The 20,206-nt window shown below is 34.8% G+C and overlaps 1 protein-coding gene across 1 annotated transcript in view; it reads right to left on the bottom strand.

Annotated features, from left to right (window-relative positions):
* The window catches only part of NUBPL (nucleotide binding protein like), a 176,800-nt gene that overhangs the window by 91,701 nt on the left and 64,893 nt on the right, over window positions 1-20,206 (bottom strand). The window contains exons 5-6 of the mRNA XM_006191266.3: window positions 15,549-15,588; window positions 15,368-15,458 (exon numbers count right to left, since the gene is read on the bottom strand). Coding sequence (XP_006191328.1) covers window positions 15,368-15,458; window positions 15,549-15,588 — 131 coding nt within the window. The remainder of the gene's footprint in view (window positions 1-15,367; window positions 15,459-15,548; window positions 15,589-20,206) is intronic.

The raw sequence follows: 20,206 nt of genomic DNA, 5'->3' as shown, positions 1-20,206 counted from the left end.
ATATAGAAAACCCTAAAAGGTCCACACAAAAGCTACTAGAGCTGATTGAAGAATTCATTACAGGTTATTCTTAAAGGTCTGTATCAACAACACAAAGGAGTGAAAAAGTTAGGAATTCTCAAGTGTTCAAGGAAGAAATGGGATATTATAAGGTTTGAACAACTACCCTTTATTCATTTTCTAAGGCAAAATATTTTAGCCTCATTGGTTTTTGCTGCTAATGATTTGTGTCTGACATCATTACATCCCCCTTTGATTAATATGTTTCACCAGCTTGGCGTGTTTTTCTAGTAGTGCTTCCTTTTGCACTAACTTTGATTGCTGGCTTCAACTGAATGAGATGGTCCATTTTATCAATTCTCTTACAAACAAGCCAGTATTCTGCACGCTTCCCACTTATGTCACAGCTACCATTAGAGCCACCCTTAACATGAAATGGCTGTTCCAGGATCCCTAATACTTCCCTCTGGTAGATACTTTCCTCTGGCAGTTACACAAACAAGGAAATGGGAAACATTTCTCTGTGTTGTCAGACATGAAAGAAGATCCAAGCATCTCTGCTTTATCAATGAAACAGTGGCCAAGTTTAAACCACAATAGTGACTTCAATTTCCTGGTACCTTTCTATCCTTTCTTTCTTGTTATTTCCTTTCCTGATCTCTTTCCAGATTCAAGCCTGGAGTTAAACCAGATACTCTGTTTTTCTCTAACTGTCCTTACTTCTTTATTTAGATGCCAGAAAAATCATAAGTGAAATCTGTGGTACTCTATTTGGATTGAATAGTCAAATTACGCCTCTCTCCCCATTCTATGTTCTGGAAGTAAGAATCTTGATTCTCTATGTGCACTGTTAAGAATGAAAAATTAACATCAAGGGATAAAATCGGGGCTAAGTCCCATCTCTCTCCTTAGGAACCACTTGAGCCACAGACAGGGAAGTAAAACTGGCAACCTGAGCCCACAGCTTCAACCATTCCCAGAGTGCATGTGAGACTACAAATAGGCCGAGAACATGTTTTTCACTCAGGCAAGATCTAACCAAAGTAAATAAAGGCTTTGAATTGGGAACAAAGGGGAAGGATCAGAGACAAGAAACCCAATAATACCTTACTAAAAAGTTCCAAGGAAGAAGGACATGTAACTAGATAGGTGATGAAGCCTAACCTTGCCAAAGGGGAGAGCCATGTGAAGAAATAGCTAATGATACGCCAAATGAGGAAGCGGAGAGGACATGCTGGTTCCTGTATCCAGACCAGAGCAAGATGTGACTGAAAGGCCTAAAACCTAAGGAAGGAATTCATGACCAAGAACAGGAGAGCACCTTCATCTACCAAAGGTGCCAGGACTAGGGCTGATCCAAGGAGGCTGATCACTGATTTAGAGCAGAAGATAATCTGGCTCAGTTGTACATGGTCAGAGCGCTGCAGCAGGGGGTCTTCCCTGGGTGTCTGGTTAGAGAAGCAGCTCTGGGAAGCAGGGTCCTCCCAGACTGAGAAACTGCTCAACCCAAAACCACACAGAACAAGAAATGACACTGGAGAACAGCAGCTCTCCTTTTTTACACTTGGTTGCTTTATTTCTACTGTTTTCTTGATAAAATTACTGATTTAAACCTTCTGGTCATTAAGTAGTTCTATCAGATGAAACGTGTCTCTCCACCTGTGTTAATAGGTACCAGCACATAAGAGTAAGTTGGTGAAGTAATGATATTAAGCAGGTCTACTCGAGAAATTTGGCATAAATGACTCGGGGTGGGGAATTACAGAAGTTGGTGCCAGTCTAAAAACTGCAATAGCTTCTGCCTTAGACATCTATAATAGCAACATGTAAAAGAACATGACAATATTCAAAGCTGCACATATAAGTACTCAGTCATCACAGTGAGTTGGAGAAACCATGTAAGTCATCTCTGACAATTAGCAGAAAAAGAAGGGCACTTTAAGCAGGAGGAAATAACCAGCAATTTATATTCACAGGCTGTTTCTAACTCCCGAGAACCTGTTCCCTTTCAATGTGACTGCAAAGTTCCTTCTATGACAAGGAACCTAAATGAATCTGTGAAATCTGGTCTCCTGTAACAATACCACCAACTTGAATGGTCAACACTATGTAATACTTAGCTTTGTCCTCTAAGTTTTAACTTTGATTGCCTTAAATAAAACACTGTAAAACAGCATCTGAAAATCATCAAAATATCTAACATTCTAAACAGCTTGCTTATGACCACAAGGCAAAAGTAGGCCTGTAACTAAAAGCGTTGACATTTGAAAAGCTGGAACTACATCTCACATATCCTTGTGTCCTCAGCATCTAAACAATGCCCCCAAACACAGTAAGTAACCACTTAAGTATCTGCTGCTGAAGATGACAAAAAGTCCAATGACATTTTAAAAGTACAACAATAATTATCTGATGCCAGCTCAATAATTGTTAAATGAATGAATAAATGCATAGTGATCAAACGAAACCCTTGCTAGATTAATCAAGGTGAGCTATTTACTAGATAATATTGTCTCAGAAAAAAATATTTCAAAGAATTGGGCTTTAGTTGTGTTATATCCCTGTTTCCTAGGTGACTAATCGATAGTTTTAAAAGGGAAAGGAGAATTCAAAACTAGGCTTAACATGTTTGACTCTGTCACCTTAGATTAAGGTCCCAAAGAAATCTAAGAGTTATAACTGAGATATTATATAGAAACTTTGCTCCGTGTTTAGAGTTTTTAAGGAAAATACTATGCCTTAGGTGTTCAAAAGACTACTTCCCTGTCCAACTGAATTAATTAGTGTTCTTTCTTTCTTAATACTTTATGGAAGCCTAATAAAGTGTTTTTAAATATGGGGCTTACTAAATACGTGATGATGCAAAAAATCAGAGAGAGGAATGAATAAGGTCAGATGCCCAAAAATGACAATGAATACATTCAATAATTTTGTCTACAGTTAATGCATAGTCTGTGAACATTTTCCATGCAAGGCAATAAATTTCTTTGGTATATTTAGATATGGCTAACTTAATTATCTTACGAACATCATTTAATATTTTATCTCTTTGCCTGAGTATCTGGGAACCTCTGAAACTTAATATATCATACTATAAATCTGCATGAGGAAGGTAATTTATATTAGTTATATAATGTCAAAGGAAGAAAAACGGATAATTTCCTTAGAAACTATTTAAACTATGCATGACTAAAAGAAAGTCATGTGAAGTAATTTTCTCTTGCCTCCATATATCTTAAGAATCAGAAGACCTCTAATCTATTACACTGCCAAATTAGAAGGATTTAGATATGATCCAATTAAGTACAGATGCCTTAAAACTAAGTATTAGTCAATGTTTAAAGTTAAACATTAAATTGTTCATTTACTTTAAAGTGAACTACTATAGGGGTAGGGTACACCTCAGCGGTAGAGTAAGTGCTTAGCATATACAAGGTCCTGGGTTCAATCCCCAGTATCTCCACTAAAAAATAAAATAAAAAATTAATTTAAAAATGCATAAAGAAACCTAATTACCTCCCCTCCAAAACAACAACAACAAAAATAAAGTGAACTATTATAATAATTGGTATAATAATTTTTTATGCAGAATACTGTTTGAAATCAAGCAGGTTATAGATTAGAAAATATGTTTTTGTTATACTATCTTTATATTGAAATGGTACTGGTAACAAAATTTCATATATAATTTTTCTACAACACGTTGGCCAATACTTAATAAACCTCTTTCACCTCAAACATTAAATACAGAAAAGAATTTGGTTGTTAATTATCCTGTTAAACACTGGGGAAAATATACCTATTATAGCTTCTTGTGTAACCACTTGCCATTTGAGAAATGATGTATCAGACTCCTTTAGCTCTTCCCATGAGAGGTACTTAGGGGGCTCAAGAAATTTTTTTCATTTTATACAGGATTAAGCAGAGCTTAGCCCACACTCAAAAGCAAAATTCTCTAGGAAACCAAAGGCTGAGAACATTCCTTATTCAGAAGCGAAATTCCATTGTCAGGGAAATCACTAATACCAACTATCAAGGGAAAATGCCTCATTCCTATTGCAGGATCAGCTAAAGTGAAACTACTTCTTTAGTTGCTAGGAAACAACCGACTCATTATATGCCATTATCAGAACCCTAGAGAAGAAAACGGGCATCTGCTTCACATTTGGGGATGCTGGAGCATGAACTAAAAGCACTGAAATTGCTGCCAAAATCCCTGGTCTCCAGGGTTTATTCTGTGACCACAGCAGGTGCTGACACCAGACTAGCCTTTGAAGTTTTCCTTTCCACACTCTTCTTCTAAAATTACTTTTCCATATCCCACATTTTTTAACTCAAAGATTCTAAGACAAGACTTCTCATTTGAGTTAACCTAATTATATCTGTGTTGAGCATAACTTAAGTGAAAAAAAATAATACTCAGGAATCTTAATAATAGAAAAATTTTAAACTATTAATTATTCACTGACTGAAATGTACTAGATGTTTATCCCTTTAATTATTTTAAAGTCAAAATGGAAAATAGAAGAAAATTGTATCCAAAATCAGGAGAATAAAAAGGGAAACATACTGATAAATCCAGTACTCAAAATGACATTCTAGCATTTATATGCCTGTTTTCTTAATTGATCATGAAGTTTAACTTCTATTTTTATGGACTGACATCCTTTCTTGCAATGCGTCACAAAATGCATTCATGAATGTATAACATATTTATTCTTCAATCTCTTCCCTTCCTTTTAGCAGATGAGGTTAGAAGGAGATGGGGTGAAATTATGCAGATAAATTACTCGCCATTGGCAAGCTCCAACCAAGAGACTCCCTCTACAATTGCTTCTGTATCCAGAAAAATAAGTTATCCTTCAGAAGAAGCTGTAGACGTTGGTAAAAGAAGTTGACAAATCATATTCTTTCACCAAATTACAAAGAATGATCTGGGTAGGGCTTCCCATCCTAATATAATTCTTTGTCTCATCTCCCACTCTAATGCTTACACCACTTCAATTATTCATATCTGCCACTTATGGCTAAATAATGTTCCCTTGATAATACTTTAATACTTTTATTCTCAAACAACTCAGCTTTAATCCACCACCATGACTACCTTCTCCCAACCTGACTCGTACTCACTTGTGTCTTATGAAAAATCATTTTCAGTAAAGGATACCAGATTTAGCAAATAAAAGTAGAGAACACTAACTTAGTTAAGTGTGAGTATCAGATACACAACAAATACTTTTTTAGCCTATGTCCCAAGTAATATTTGGGACATATCCACATGGAGAAATGATTCACTGTGTATCTCATATTCAAACTTAACTAGGTATATCTTGCATTTTATCTGGCAACCCTATTACCACTCCACTGAGAGATACCTTGATCCTTGACATTTTTTTTTCACTTTAACAGAAACCTGCCTTTCCTCAACAATAACGTTTCCAAATTCCATCTATTAAAAAAAAGAAAAGCCTAACTGTTATAATGTTCCTCCTTCCCAGAACAAAATCCATTTATCTGTCACTTTTTATACCTGTTCCTCCCAAGCTACTGAATCACTTCTTCCCTGTAACAGATGATTTTCAATTATGTAATGCCCCCAATTTTACATAGCCTCCTAATCCTTCCTGACTGCCTGTCTTCCAAGAAACCAGGCTGCGAATCCAATGTTTTGTTCGTTAAATGTTTGTTTTTCCCCTTTGGCCTTTCTGCCATGACAATCCTGGATCCAAAACTAAAAAGTAATGATATTTAGCATTCAGTGGGCCTTTGCTACCACATAGGGATCATTCATCTCTCTACCTCTTTTCTCCCTTCTGAAAGCAGTTAAAAAGCACTGCCTCTGGACCATCACATGCCTAACCTTGATTTCAGAACTACCAGCATTAGTTAGACTGATCTGGGATAATTTATTAAAAATGCAAACTCTTTGGCCTTCCCTTGGACCTACTGAAGGAAAATATTCAGGTAGGAGAGTGGAACGAAAAGGCCATAAATTAGAATTTTCAACTAGCTCCCCAGATAATTTTTATGAATACTGAAATGTGTGAACCAAATTTGCCCTATTGAGTAAACTTACCTTTGCTCCTTCCACTGAGAAAATCAAGGAAATAACAATTTTTGTTAACCTCTTTTTAGTGCCAGGTATGATGGGGTTCCCTCATCTGTTCTTTCCATTCTACTCACCAAACTTGGAACCACAGACTTATTTTCCAAAAGTAATTCATAACCTTTTCATCCCATTCCCTTTTGCTCCTTTCATAATATTCCTTTTTCAATAATCCTCTCATTTTCTAGAATCTTCAGTCCCTCTTCACTGTGTTCTACACTTTCGAAAAGGTTTGGCTGTCCCTTTTGGAAGCAAATGAAAAGGGTTTTAATTTGATACCACTCTTCCTTAAGCGTTCATCCTATTTTCCTTTCCTTTTCCCCCACCCTTGAATGGCCTATTTTATCTAATAGCAGAACATATGTCCACCTCCAAGATCATGCTATAAATCCATCCTTAAACCCCTATAATGTAACTTTTTCCATTCACTCTTCTACTAAAGGATCACAAATGGCCACCCACCATCTATTATTTCCTTGCCCTTTTTCAATCCTTATTCTCAGTGACCTATCATTCTTAAAACTCTGCAAACCAATGGTTCCTAAACTTGTCTACACACTGGAATCAGCAGGAAAGCTTCAAAATGCTGATGCCTAGGCCACACACCAAGGGTTCATGATTTAATCTGTCTGGAGTGTGATCTGAAACTCAAAATTTTTTAAAGATCCCCAGATGATTCTAATATGCAGATATGTTGGAAACCCACAGCTGCAAACACTTGATCTTCATGACATTAGTATCCTTAGTTCTTTACCTACCTGAACACCTTCTTTCCTTCTTTACAGATGCTTTTTCCTCTCACACAAACACCCACCCCAAACCAGGAACACTAACCAAAGAGAAGTCTTCAACCCACTACTCTTTTCTCACTATAATTAATATAATTCAAGCCATGAAAGTAGAAAAGGTGTCTCGGGGGAATGGTGGTGATGATGACAATAAAGATGATACCTAATACCAACAAATCTAATACCCTACTGATTAAAGGATATATCATTATTTTATGCAGCACTAAAAGAAAAACAAAACACCTAAGATAAGGAGTCTATTAGAAGAAATCTACATAAAGCTGGAACTCCAAAAGACGAAACTCTCAAACTACAGGTAAACAAATTATAAATCCTCAATTTAGAAATGAATTTCAAGGAGATGTGCATCAATCCAGGCCCTGGCAGAAGGCAGAAAAACACCACCTTGAGAAGATGAACCACAAATTGATATCCGTGGAGCTTTCCAATCTGAATGCTTACCACCAGAGTGGTCCCAAAAACTTCTAATAGAGAACTCTGTTTAAAGTTGCCTCAGGTTCAAAGTGCCCCAGGTGAGTGGAGAAGTAAGACAAAACATCTCTGAAAAAAACAGACTTTAAGCCATGGCATGGATAAAGGAATTTTAAGAATCCATTACTTGTAAGATGCTTCTTGATTAGAGAAATGTTAAAATACGGGGAAAAAAATCTAATTTGTAGTAAGATTAATAAAATTCAATAATAACAGGGCACATTTATTTATATGACACTTATTATGCTTTTTAAGTATATTACACATATTAACTCATTTAATCTTCACAATGAGGTACACACCATTAACTTCACTGTAGAGGTAAGGAAACTAAAGTCCAACGAGGTTTTTGCCCAAGGTCATGCAGCTGTTAGATGTGCAGTAGGGTCTGGACTCAGGCAGATGTGGCTCCACAGTCCATTCCCGTAGCTACTGAGCTATGGACATAACTCTGGAGAACATCAATATTTAAGGGATAGGCAGAGAAAAAGAATGAAAATATAAAGGAAATTAAGAAAGCTGCCAGAGAAAAAAGACACAGTGCCCACAGGGATACAATTATTGAAATGAGGGCAGATTTCTCGTTGGAAATAATGAAAGGGACAGAACACAGTGGAACAGCATCTTTTAAAAGTTGAAGGAAAAAATGCCAACACAGAATTCTACATGCAGTGAAAATACAAAGGGAAAGGAAATACACTTCTAATAAACAAAAGTTAAGAAAACTATTCATCAGTAGGCCCACACCACAAAAAAAGACTAAACAAGTTCTTCAGGATAAAGAAAAATGACAGATGAAACTCAGATCTAAGGAAATGAAAAGCACAGAAATAGCAAATTTATGGGTAAATATTTAAGACCACTTTCTTAATTTCTTTAAAAGATGACTAAAGAAATTTATAACACTGTATTATGAGATTTAATCATATTTAAAATATATCACAGCAACATATAAAGGATGCGAGGTGGTAAATGGAACAATATTGTTATAAGCTAATTAACTTCATGTAAAGTAGAACAATATAAACCTTAAAAAGGCTGAAAAGTTAAGAAAGCATATTATAATCCTTAAAACAGCCATAGAACAATAACAGGAAGAGGTTTAGCTTAAAAGCCAATAAAGGAATTAAAATGGAATTCAAGAAATATTTTATTTATCCAAAAGAATACAGGAAAAGAAAAGCAGAGGAAGAAAAATTTGGTGGAACAAATGAGAAAAAAGTCAAAATGGCAGACTTACACCCAACTATATAAACAATTACAGTAAGTGTAAATGGATTAAGCACTCCAAATACAAGGCAAAGATTATTAGACTTCAGACTGGGTAAAATAGCAAGACACAACTAAATGTTGTCTACAAAAGATCCATCTTAAATATAATGAAATAGAAGGTTTAAAGTAAAAGAATAAGAAAGATATTCCCTGGAAATGGTATGCACAAGAAAACTAATGTGGCTATATTAGTATCAGATAAAGTAGACTTCAAAATGAGAGTTTACAAGAGACAAAGAGGAACATTTCATAACATTATAAAGGTCAATTCACCAAGGCATAACAATTCTAAACAGGTGGTTAGAGCTTCAAAAAATGAAGCAAAAACGAGAATAAAGGGAGAAATGAACAAATCCACAATCACAGTTGGAGATTCCAACACTCCCAGTAATTGACAGAATAACTAGACCAAAATAAAAAAAAATCAACAAAGATATAAAAGATTTGAACAACACTGTCAACCCAACCTAAGTGATACTTATACCACAAAACTGCAAAATACACATTCTTTCTAAAAGCACATGGAATAATCACAAAGACAGATCATATGTTGATAGATAAAATAAGTCTAAAAAATTTGTAAAAGACTGACGTCTTACAGAGTAGATTCGCTAACCACAACAAAATTACACTGGAAATCAATGTCACTGAGTTATTAGGAAGATTCCCTAGTGTTTAGAAATTAAACAACACAAGTATCCACAGGCAAAAGAAAAGGAAATTATAAATTATTTTGAATTGAATGACAATGAAAACACATGTCAGAATTGGCAGGATTTTAAGCAATGACTAGAGATAAATTTACAGCCATACCTATTTATATTAAAAAAAAGAGAAATGTTTAAAATCAATTATTTAGGTTTCTACCTTAAGCAGCTAGAAAAAGAAGACCAAATTAGGCCTGAAATAAATAAAAGGAAGAAAATAAAAGAGAAGAAAACAATGAAATAAGAAACATAAAATAGAGAAAATTTAAAAGGCCAAAAGTTGATCCTTTGGGAAAAAAAAAATAAAAAAAATTGATAAACGCCCTAGCAAAAAAAAAAAAAATCAAAGACTAAAAGAGAGAAAAAACAAATTACCAATATTAGAAATACAGAGGGAACACTGCTACATCCTGTATCCTACTTGAAAGGTAATAAGGCAATATTATGAACAAACTTCATGTATATATTCTACAAACTGGGTAAAATGAACAAATTCCTGTGAAAACCAACAAAATTGAAATAAGATGAAATTAAAGATGTGAATAAAATTAGTCCTCAGAAATGTTCTCTCCACCCATGGGGAGTTTGAAAAAACCACTCCAGCACTAGGTTTCTTTGGCAAATTCCATCAAATACAAACTTTAAACCAAAGCTACTAATCTTACACAAACTCTTTCACAAAACAGAAGAGGAGATTCCAAACTTATTTTATGAAGCCAAGATAGCTGTCATACAATACCTATAAAAGATATTGCAGGAAAAACAATTTAGAAACCGATATTCTTCATAAATATTGATCTAAAACTCCTTAATAAAATACTGGCTAACTGAATCCAGCAATATATTAAAAGTAATTAAACTATTATTTATTGTCATTAAAAATCATGACTAAGAAAAATTTATCTCAAATTTATTTCATCTAATATCAGAAAATCAATCAATGTAAATCACCACATTAATAGAATAAAGGAGAAAAACCACATGATCATTTCAATAAACAAAGAAAAGAAGCATCTAAAAGAGTTCAATGCCCATGCAGGATAAAACTTCTCAGCAAACGAACAGGAAAGAACTTCCTCAACCTGATAGAAAACATCAATAAAAACATAAAGTTATCACCTTTCTTAATTGATGAAATATTTACTGTTAATGTCACCACATATAACTTATTTCCCTTTTACTGTACAGCTTGGTAAAGAGAATAAATATCACCAAATAAGGGGGAAAAAACAAATCTGGATGAAGACTAGGATGTCTGCTTTTCCTGTTCAACTGGAAGTACTGGCCAGAGCAATAAGAAGACATGAAAATGAAATGAAAGGCATAGATTGGAAAGAAAGAAATGCTCTTTTACTTAAAAACAACATAACCACATGAATACAAGGTACCAAGAAAGCTACTAAATAACTATTCAAAAACAGAAATTTGGAAAAGTCATGAATGCAAGGCTAATATACAAAAATCAATAATATATATTCTATATGATAACTGTAAACAATTTGAAATTAAATGCAAAAAATAATTCTATTTACAATATCATCAAAGAACATAAAACACTTAGGATAAATCCAACAAATGAATTACAAGACCTATTCAATGAAAACTACATAATATTACTCAAGAAATTAAAGAAAATCTACATAAATGTAGAAACATATCACGTCCATGGATTAGAACACTCAATGTTATCAGGATCTCGATTCACCCAAAACTAATCTATACTGATAGTTGAATACTATCCCAATGAAAATACCAACATGCTTTTCTACATAAACTGACAAGTTGAATCTAAAATTTATATAGAAATGTAAAAGAACCTAGAATAGTCAAAACAATCTTAAGAAAGAACAAAGTTGGAGGATGTGCACTTTCTGATATTAATCAAGCTACAATCAAGACAGTATGGTTTTTACTGTAAGGATTAAACTATCAATGGGACACAACACAGTGTTCAGAGATAGACCCATATTCATATGCTCAGCTGATTTTTGTCTAATGTATCAAGTCTATTCAATGGGAAAAGGGAAGTCTTTCAAACAAACAGTGCTAGAACAATTAGATAAACTATTATAATATATGTTCCCCAACATCACCAAGCAATTAACTCAATTCTGACACTATCTACATGGAGACAGCATCAGATTCCACACGTTAAGGGCTGCACCTACTTCCGATGCCAATCACAAGTCCAGGTTGTTACATGTGCTTCTGGATTGGCTGGCTCTAAATCGGAGGTTACCATGACTCCCTCCTCAGGTTCAATTACAAACATATCTCATTTTATCGCACTTCACAGATATGCATTTTTTACAAATTGAAGGTTAGAGGCAACCCTGCACCAAGCAAGTCTATCAGGGCCATTTTTCCAAGTGAGCATTTGCTCGCTTTGTGTTTCTGTGTCACATTTTGTAATCCTTGCAATATTTCAAACTTTTTCATTATTATTTTATTTGTTATTGTGATCTGTGATCACTGATCTTTGATGCTACTATTGCAAAAAGATTATGGCTTGCTGAAGGTTCAGATGATGGCTAACATTTTTTAGCAATAAAGTATTTTTTAATTAAGGTATGTACATTGTTTTTTTAGGCACAATGCTATTGCACACTTAATAGACTACAGTATAATGTAAACATAGCTCTTATGTGCACTGGGAAACAAAAAAAAAGTTCTTGTGACTGCTTTATTGTGATATTCCCTTCATTGCAGTGGTCTGGAATCAAACCAGCAATATCTCTGAGGCAAGCCTATAATTTTACTAGAGGAGCTCACATAGCTCAGTGAAATATTTACTTACGTTTATCAGTTTATTATAAAGGGTATTATAAAGGATACAGATGAACAGCCACATGAAGAAGTATAAGGCAAGGGCCCTGAGCCCCCTCTCTTAGTCACCTTAGGGTCCCACCCTAAGTCACCTCAGTAGCATGAACTGGCAGGTGTGCTCAAAAGGGGATTCTTTACGAATGCAAAGGATAATCCTATCACTCAGGAAATTCCAGTGTTTTAGGAGCTTTGTGCCAGGACCCACAAAGGACAAATATATTTATTATGCCATAACTATGAAAAAATATAAACCTTGATCATTATCTTACTTCAGACACAAAAATTAATTCAAGATGTACAAGCCAGACCTATAAAGCTTTGAGATAAAAATACATGAGAATATCTTTACAACCTTGGGGTAGACAGGCAAAAATTTCCTAGAGAGGACCCAAAAAGCACTAATCATTAAAAAAAATTTTTTTTCAGAAATCGGGTTTCATGAAAATTTAAATCTTCAGCTCATCAAAAGGCAAGTCACAGACTCGGAGAAATATTCCCAATACATGTATCTGACAATGGACTCACAGCCAGAATATATTAAAACTCTCACAACTCAATTACAAGAGGGGAAATGAGCCAAAAAAATGAGCAAAAGACCTGAACATACACTTCACAAAAGAAGATACAGCAATATCTAACATGCACGTGAAAGGGGCTCGACATCACAGACCAACAGAGAAGCCCAAATTAAAACCATCAGAAGATACCATTTTACACCCACCAGTGAAGAAACTGACAACAGGAAACGTCAACAAAGATGAGAAGCAACTAGAAATCTTATGAACACTTGTACAAGAATTTATAGCAGCCTTATTCATAACAGCCCCAAACAGGAGACTACCCACATGTCCATCAATAGAAATTAGGTTAAAAATATTGGGTTGTATTTATGCAGAGGAATACGAATCAGCAATAAAAAGGGATCAATTACTGATACATGCAACAAGAATGACCTTAAAAGCATTAGGCTAAGAGGAAGAAACCTATATGATAGGCTCCATACTGTAGGGTTCCCTTTATATGAAATGTAAGAACATGCAAAACACTTTTATGGTGATAGAAGTCACAACAACGATGGCTCATGAGTGTGGGACTGAATACAAGGGAGCCCAGGGAAACTTCTAGGGGACAGAAATGTTCTGTCTTGACATGTGGTTATATAGTTACATGTGTTTATCAAAAATCACTGAATTTCACATAAGATCTGTACATTCCATTACATTTATAAGTTTAATGCAATAGAATATTATAAAGGAGAGGGAAGAAAACTTTAAATCAGATTCCAGTTCAAGATTACAGACTGACCACAAGTATTTATCTTCTCCCCATAAAATAGTAACTGGAAAGGGACATGAGAAGAGCTTCTGGAACATTGGTATTCTAATTATCTATTTCTCTTGTCCCAAATGATGATTATTAAATTTTTTTATTTTGGAATAATTCATCTACCTGTACACTTACGATCTGTACACTCGCCTATATATACATATGTTATATTCAAAATTTTTTAATCAGCCAATGAATTAGTACCTCCACAATCCACTGCTATACAGAGCATCTACCCAGCTACTAAATTTTTAGAAAGGATGTTAAACTTACCAAATGCTAGTCTGCTTTCTAAAGCAAAACAAAAACAAAACACTCCTTAATTAGTAGCTCAGATGATTAGCACTGGTCGCAGTATGATCTGAAAATATCAGCTTTGAGCTCCTACTAAAATGCACAAATGATAGAGTGACTTTACAAGAGACTGTAAGGCATGCAGTCCAATATCCTAATATCCTAAAGGATGCTCTAGGTATCCTCTAAGCATCCCAATAAAATAAGTTACAGATCCATTTTCTCACCCCTGATATGCATTCTGATAGTATGTTTGCTAAAAATGTATCTTCAGCACTTATCAGAATAAACTGTGACTTTTATACGATTTATGTATCAGAGAGCCAAATCTCTAAATATCCGCAAGTCCTCTGCCAGACAACCAAGTTCTCTAAATATTTTTTAAGCTAAGCATTTTATAAATTTTGAGAAGAACGATGAATAAAATCAGATGACTGAAATGTTGAGAGCGTGGCTAAACTCAGAAATCAAAAATGTATAAGGCCAGCAATTAACACAGTTATTCCACATTCTCCAACAGTATTCAGCAGTAGATAAAAGAGGCTGGGTTATGGAGGGACACTGAGAATAGGGATTTGGGATTCTGCCCTCTCCTCCCTTCCCCAAAAACCCACAAAATAAAATAGTAATATACTCAGCTTCCTTCAGACTTTTGATCCTCTCACCTCTAGTCTCAAAAAGCGTTCTTGTAAAAGCAAGCACTAAATCTAAGTGTGAGCTTCAGGTACAATCTTTTTGCAGCCTAATTATTTACACTGTCAGGTTTAATCCTACTTATTCTGTGGGAAACTCCCTTTGCCTCTCTCCTGAGAGCAGGTACACGTTTGCTCTCTCTCTTCCACCCTCAGGGGTTCATTTGCAGAGATGCTTTTGTCACCTATTGGAATCTGAGATTTAAAAGGGTTTCTGAAGATTGTACTGTGTAGCACAGGGAAATACATACAGGATCTTGTGGTGGCTCACAGCGAAAGAGAATGTGACAATGAATGTATGTATGTTCATGTATAACTGAAAAATTGTGCTCTACACTGGAATTTGACACAACATTGTAAAATGACTATAACTCAATAAAAAAAATGTTAAAAAGTAAAAACTAAAAAATAAATAAAATGAGAAAAAACGGGGGGGGGGGGGGTCTGAGATTTAAAAAGGACAGAAAAGAGAGAACGTACACACCCCTCGCTGGGAATGGGCTATGGGGATCCTGCATCCCTGCACTGGGAACACCAACCCTTGGCCTGGATTTCTGTGTCTCTTCTCACTGACTTGGATCTCTGATCACTGTGAAAAGCAGAAATACTTCCATCTTCTTGTAGCCATCCATAAAGCCTTAGGAGGAATATTAGATTTTAGGATTCATAAGGAATGGGAAAGATTAAATCATGTGACAGTGAAATCTGGTCTTGGCACCACATAACCTATTATAAATTCAGCCTATCAACTGGATTCTTTTGCAAAACATCTCAAACCTGACTGCAAATTTAATGACTCTCCAATTAGCAAATACTAACAACAGTGTGCCAATAATAAATTGATACTTAATGCAATTTTCTTACCTGCCTCAACAGTTTCTCAATGGCTGACATTACCATCAGGCCTCTCCAAACAACCGGTGCAGTCTCTTCAACTAGGAAGCCCATGGACATACTGCAACAGTAAACCAAAAACACAACTAACTTACATAAGTTAATCAATTTTATTCTGAAAAGTAACATAAAGTAAAAAAGCTATGCTCACCAAGCAATGCCATAATTCAAAAGAGGTCGCATTAAGTTGCCTGAAATAAGAAAAAAACATCTTTTAGAACAGTAAGTCATTATACATAAACATACTGATTTGTTTTCTTATCAGTGTCAAATTAAAAATATAAATAAGCTACTCATACTGTACTTAAAAAATTTGAAAAATATAAAAATCCAAAAAGTAGCAAAACTCTATTTTGTATCTTAACATAACGAATGCCAAGTATGAAAAACCTAGAATAAGCATCATATTCAATGATAAAAGACTGAACATTTTTGCTTTAGGATTAGGGATAAGACAAGGATGCCCACTTTTGCCACTTCTATTCAACATATTACTTAAAGTTATAGCCAGAGCAATGAAGCAATAAAAAGAAAACAGCACCTGAATTGTAAAGGGAAAAGTAAAGTTTTCTTTTTTCACAGATGTTATAATCTTATATACAGAAAACCCTGAAGATTCCACCAAAAAAAAAAAAAAACTATTAAAGCTACTAAACAAATTAGGTAGAATAGCAAGATACAAAGTCAAAATACAAAAATCAGTTGTATTTTTATACACTAACAATGAATAACGAGAAAGGGAAATTATGAAAATTCCATTTATAACAGCATTAAAAAGAATCAAATACTTTGGAATGAACTTAACTTGTACAGTGAAAACTACAAAACATTGCTGAAAAAATTAAGGAAGACATAAATAAATAAAAATACATCCTATGTTCATTAACTAGAAGACTTAATATTGTTAAGATGTCAATACCACCCAAAGCAATCTACAGATTCAATGCAATCCCTATCAAAATGCTGATAACACTTTTTGCAAATATCCAACCTAAAATTCACATGGAATCTGAAGGGATTCCAAATATGTAAATCAGTCTTGAAAAAGGACACAGCTTGAGGACTCGTACTTCCTTATTTCAAAACTTACTACAAAGCTACAGCAATCAAACACTATGGTACTGGCATAAGGGCAGACATATAGACCAATGGAATAGAGTAGAGAGCCCAGAAATAAACCCTCATATAAATAATTAAATGATTTTTCACTGAGAGGCCAAGATCATTCGATGGGGAAATGCTGGAAAAACTGGATATCTACTTGCAAAAGAATGAAGCTGGACACTTATCTAACATTGCAGACAAAAATTAGCTCACATGGATCAAAGGCCTAAACATACGAGCTAAAACTATAAAACCCTTAGCAGAAAGTATAGAGCAAGATCTTCATGGTATTGAATTTGGTAAGGATTTCTTGGATAGGACACCAAAGACACAGGCAGTGAAAGAAATAACAGACAAATTTGAATCCATGAAAATTTTTTAATGCTGTGTATCAAAAGACAGTATCAACAGAGTAAATAGGTAACCCACAGAGGGAGAAAATATTTGTAAACTATGTATCTTACAGAGATTAATACCCAGAATATGTAGAGAACTCTTAAAACTCAATAACAACCACAATAACAAAATTCAAAAATGGCAAAGAAAGTGAACAGACATCTCTCCAAGGAATGGAGAATGGCCAATAAGCACATGAAAAAATGTTCTACATCACTGATCACTAGGTAAATATGAATCAAAATTACTATGAGGTGGAGGAGGGTATAGCTGAGTGGTAGAGTGTATGCCTAGCATGCACAAGGTCCTGGGTTCAATCCCTAGTGCTTCCATTAAATATAAATAAACAAACAAACAAACAAACCTAAAATTACTATGAGATACCACCTCATACCTATTAGGATGGCAGCAATCAAAAAAGGAAAGAAAAGGAAAAAAGAAAGAGAGAAACAAACAAACGGTGAGAATATAAACTGGAACCCTTGTGCACTGCTCATGGGAATGTAAAATGGAAATGCTATGGAAAATAATATGGTGGTTCCTCAAAAAATTAAAAATAGAATTACCATACAATCCAGCAATTCCACTTTTTGGTATATACCCAAAAAGAATTGAAAGCAGGGTCTCAGTGTCTTGAAGAGATACTTGTACACTCGTGTTCACTGCAGCATTATTCACAATAACTAAAATGTGGAAGCAACCCAAGTGTCCATTAACAAATAAATGGATAAGCTAAATGTGATACAGGCATCCAATAGAATATTATTCAGCCTTAAAAAGGAAGAAAATTCTGACATGTACTATAATATGGAACCATGAGAACACTATGCTAAGTAAAATAAGTCATTCATGAAAAAAGAAATACTCTGTGCTCCCCCTTATATGAAATACTGAAAGTAGTCAAAATCCTAGAGACAGAAAGTAGAATGGTGATTGCCAAAGGCAGGGGGAAGAGCCAATGAGAAGTTGTTATTTAATGGTTAGAGTATCTGTTTTATAAGGGAAAAGGACTATGGAGATGGACAGTGGTGACGGTTGCACATTATGAATGTATTTTATACCACTGAACTATATACTTAAAAATAATTAAGATGGTACATTTTATGTCATGGGTATTGTACCAAATTAAAAAAAAAAACCCTCTACTTTGTAATCTGAGACAAGAAATTGCATTAATCTCAAAAGGAAAACATGTACTGCTTATGCTCAATACAAAACAAACAAACTACACTCCACGTAGCAAAAGGTTACTACAAAGTACAGTTTCTTTTATCAAACATTCTTGCTACCATACACTACTTCTTTACCCTAACAAAGTACACTAGAATTCCTCTTACCTTAAGCAATTTAGACCAGTATTGAGCTAAAAGTTTAGGACAAAAAACATAAAAATCTAGCAGGATTACATACTCAGATTTTATCATATGTTCTTTAGGTTCTTCCTCCTCTTTAAAGAGACTGAAATTGAAAATTGTGGATAAAATATACAGGCATGGTTTATAAAAGAAATCTACTGCTGAATTCTATTAATTGGATCCCTTCTCCCCTGCCAAAAAAAAAAGCTATGTCCCTTCATTAAAATATTATTGAAGAAACAATCCCCTTTAAAATAGCACCCAAAGTAATAAAATATCTGGGAATAAATTTAACCAAGGAGGTGAAAGAATTATACACAGAAAACTATGAACCATTGATGAAGGAAATTAAAGACGACTTTAAAAAATGGAAAGATATTCCATGCTCTTGGATTGGAAGAATCAATATTGTTAAAATGGTCACACTGCCCAAGGCAATCTACAGATTTAATGCAATCCCTATCCAATTACCCAGGACATATTTCACAGAACTAGAAAAAATCATAAAATTCATATGGAACCATCAAAGACCTAGAATTGCCAAAGCATTACTGAAGAGAAAGAAAGAGGCTGGAGGAATAACTCTCCCAGACTTCAGACAATACTATAGAGCTACAGTCATCAAGACAGCATGGTATTGGTACCAAAACAGACATATAGACCAATGGAACACAATAGAGAGCCCAGAAATGAACCCACAAACTTTTGGTCAACTCATCTTTGACAAAGGAGGCAAGAATATACACTGGAATAAAGACAGTCTCTTCAGCAAATGGTGTTGGGAAAACTGGACAGCAGCATGTAAAACAATGAAGCTAGAACACTCCCTTACACCATATTCAAAAATCAACTCAAAATGGATTAAAGGCTTAAACATAAGACAAGATACAATAAACCTCCTAGAGGAAAACATAGGCAAAACATTATCTGACATACATTTCAAAAATTTTCTCCTAGAAGAAATAAAAGCAAGAATAAACAAATGGGACCTAATGAAACTTATAAGCTTCTGCACAGCAAAGGAAACCAGAAGTAAAACAAGAAGAAAACCTACAAAATGGGAGAAAATTTTTGCAAGTAAAACCGACAAAGGCTTGATCTCCAGAATATATAAGCAGCTCATACGACTCAATAAGGAAAAAATAAACAACCCAATCCAAAAATGGGCAGAAGACCTAAACAAGCAATTCTCCAAGGAAGACATACAAATGAACAAAAAGCACATGAAAAAATGCTCAATATCACTAATTATCAGAGAAATGCAAATCAAAACTACAATGAGGTATCACCTCACACCAGTCAGAATGGCCATCATTCAAAAATCTACAAATGACAAATGCTGGAGAGGCTGTGGAGAAAGGGGAACCCTCCTACACTGCTGGTGGGAATGCAGTTTGGTGCAGCCACTACGGAAAACAGTGTGGAGATTCCTCAAAAGACTAGGAATAGACTTACCATATGACCCAGGAATCCCACTCCTGGGCTTGTATCCAGAAGGAAATCTACTTCAGGATGACACCTGCACCCCAATGTTCATAGCAGCACTATTTACAATAGCCAAAACATGGAAACAGCCTAAATGTCCATCAACAGGTGACCGGATAAAGAAGATGTGGTATATTTATACAATGGAATACTACTCAGCCATAAAAACCGACAACATAATGCCATTTGCAGCAACATGGATGCTTCCTGGAGAATGTCATTCTAAGCGAAGTAAGCCAGAAAGAGAAAGAAAAATACCATATGAGATCGCTCATATGTGGAATCTAAAAAACAAAAACAAAAACAAACAAACAAACAAAAATAAAGCGTAAATACAGGACAGAAATAGACTCACAGACAGAGAATACAAACTTGTGGTTACCAGGGGGGTGGAGGGTGGGAAAGGATAGACTGGGATTTCAAAATTGTAGAATAGATAAACAAGATTACACTGTATAGCACAGGGAAA

This window comes from Camelus ferus, chromosome 6, assembly GCF_009834535.1.
Source record: "Camelus ferus isolate YT-003-E chromosome 6, BCGSAC_Cfer_1.0, whole genome shotgun sequence".
Classification (NCBI taxonomy): Eukaryota; Metazoa; Chordata; class Mammalia; order Artiodactyla; family Camelidae; genus Camelus; species Camelus ferus.
This window is presented reverse-complemented; position numbering and strand designations above follow the sequence as displayed.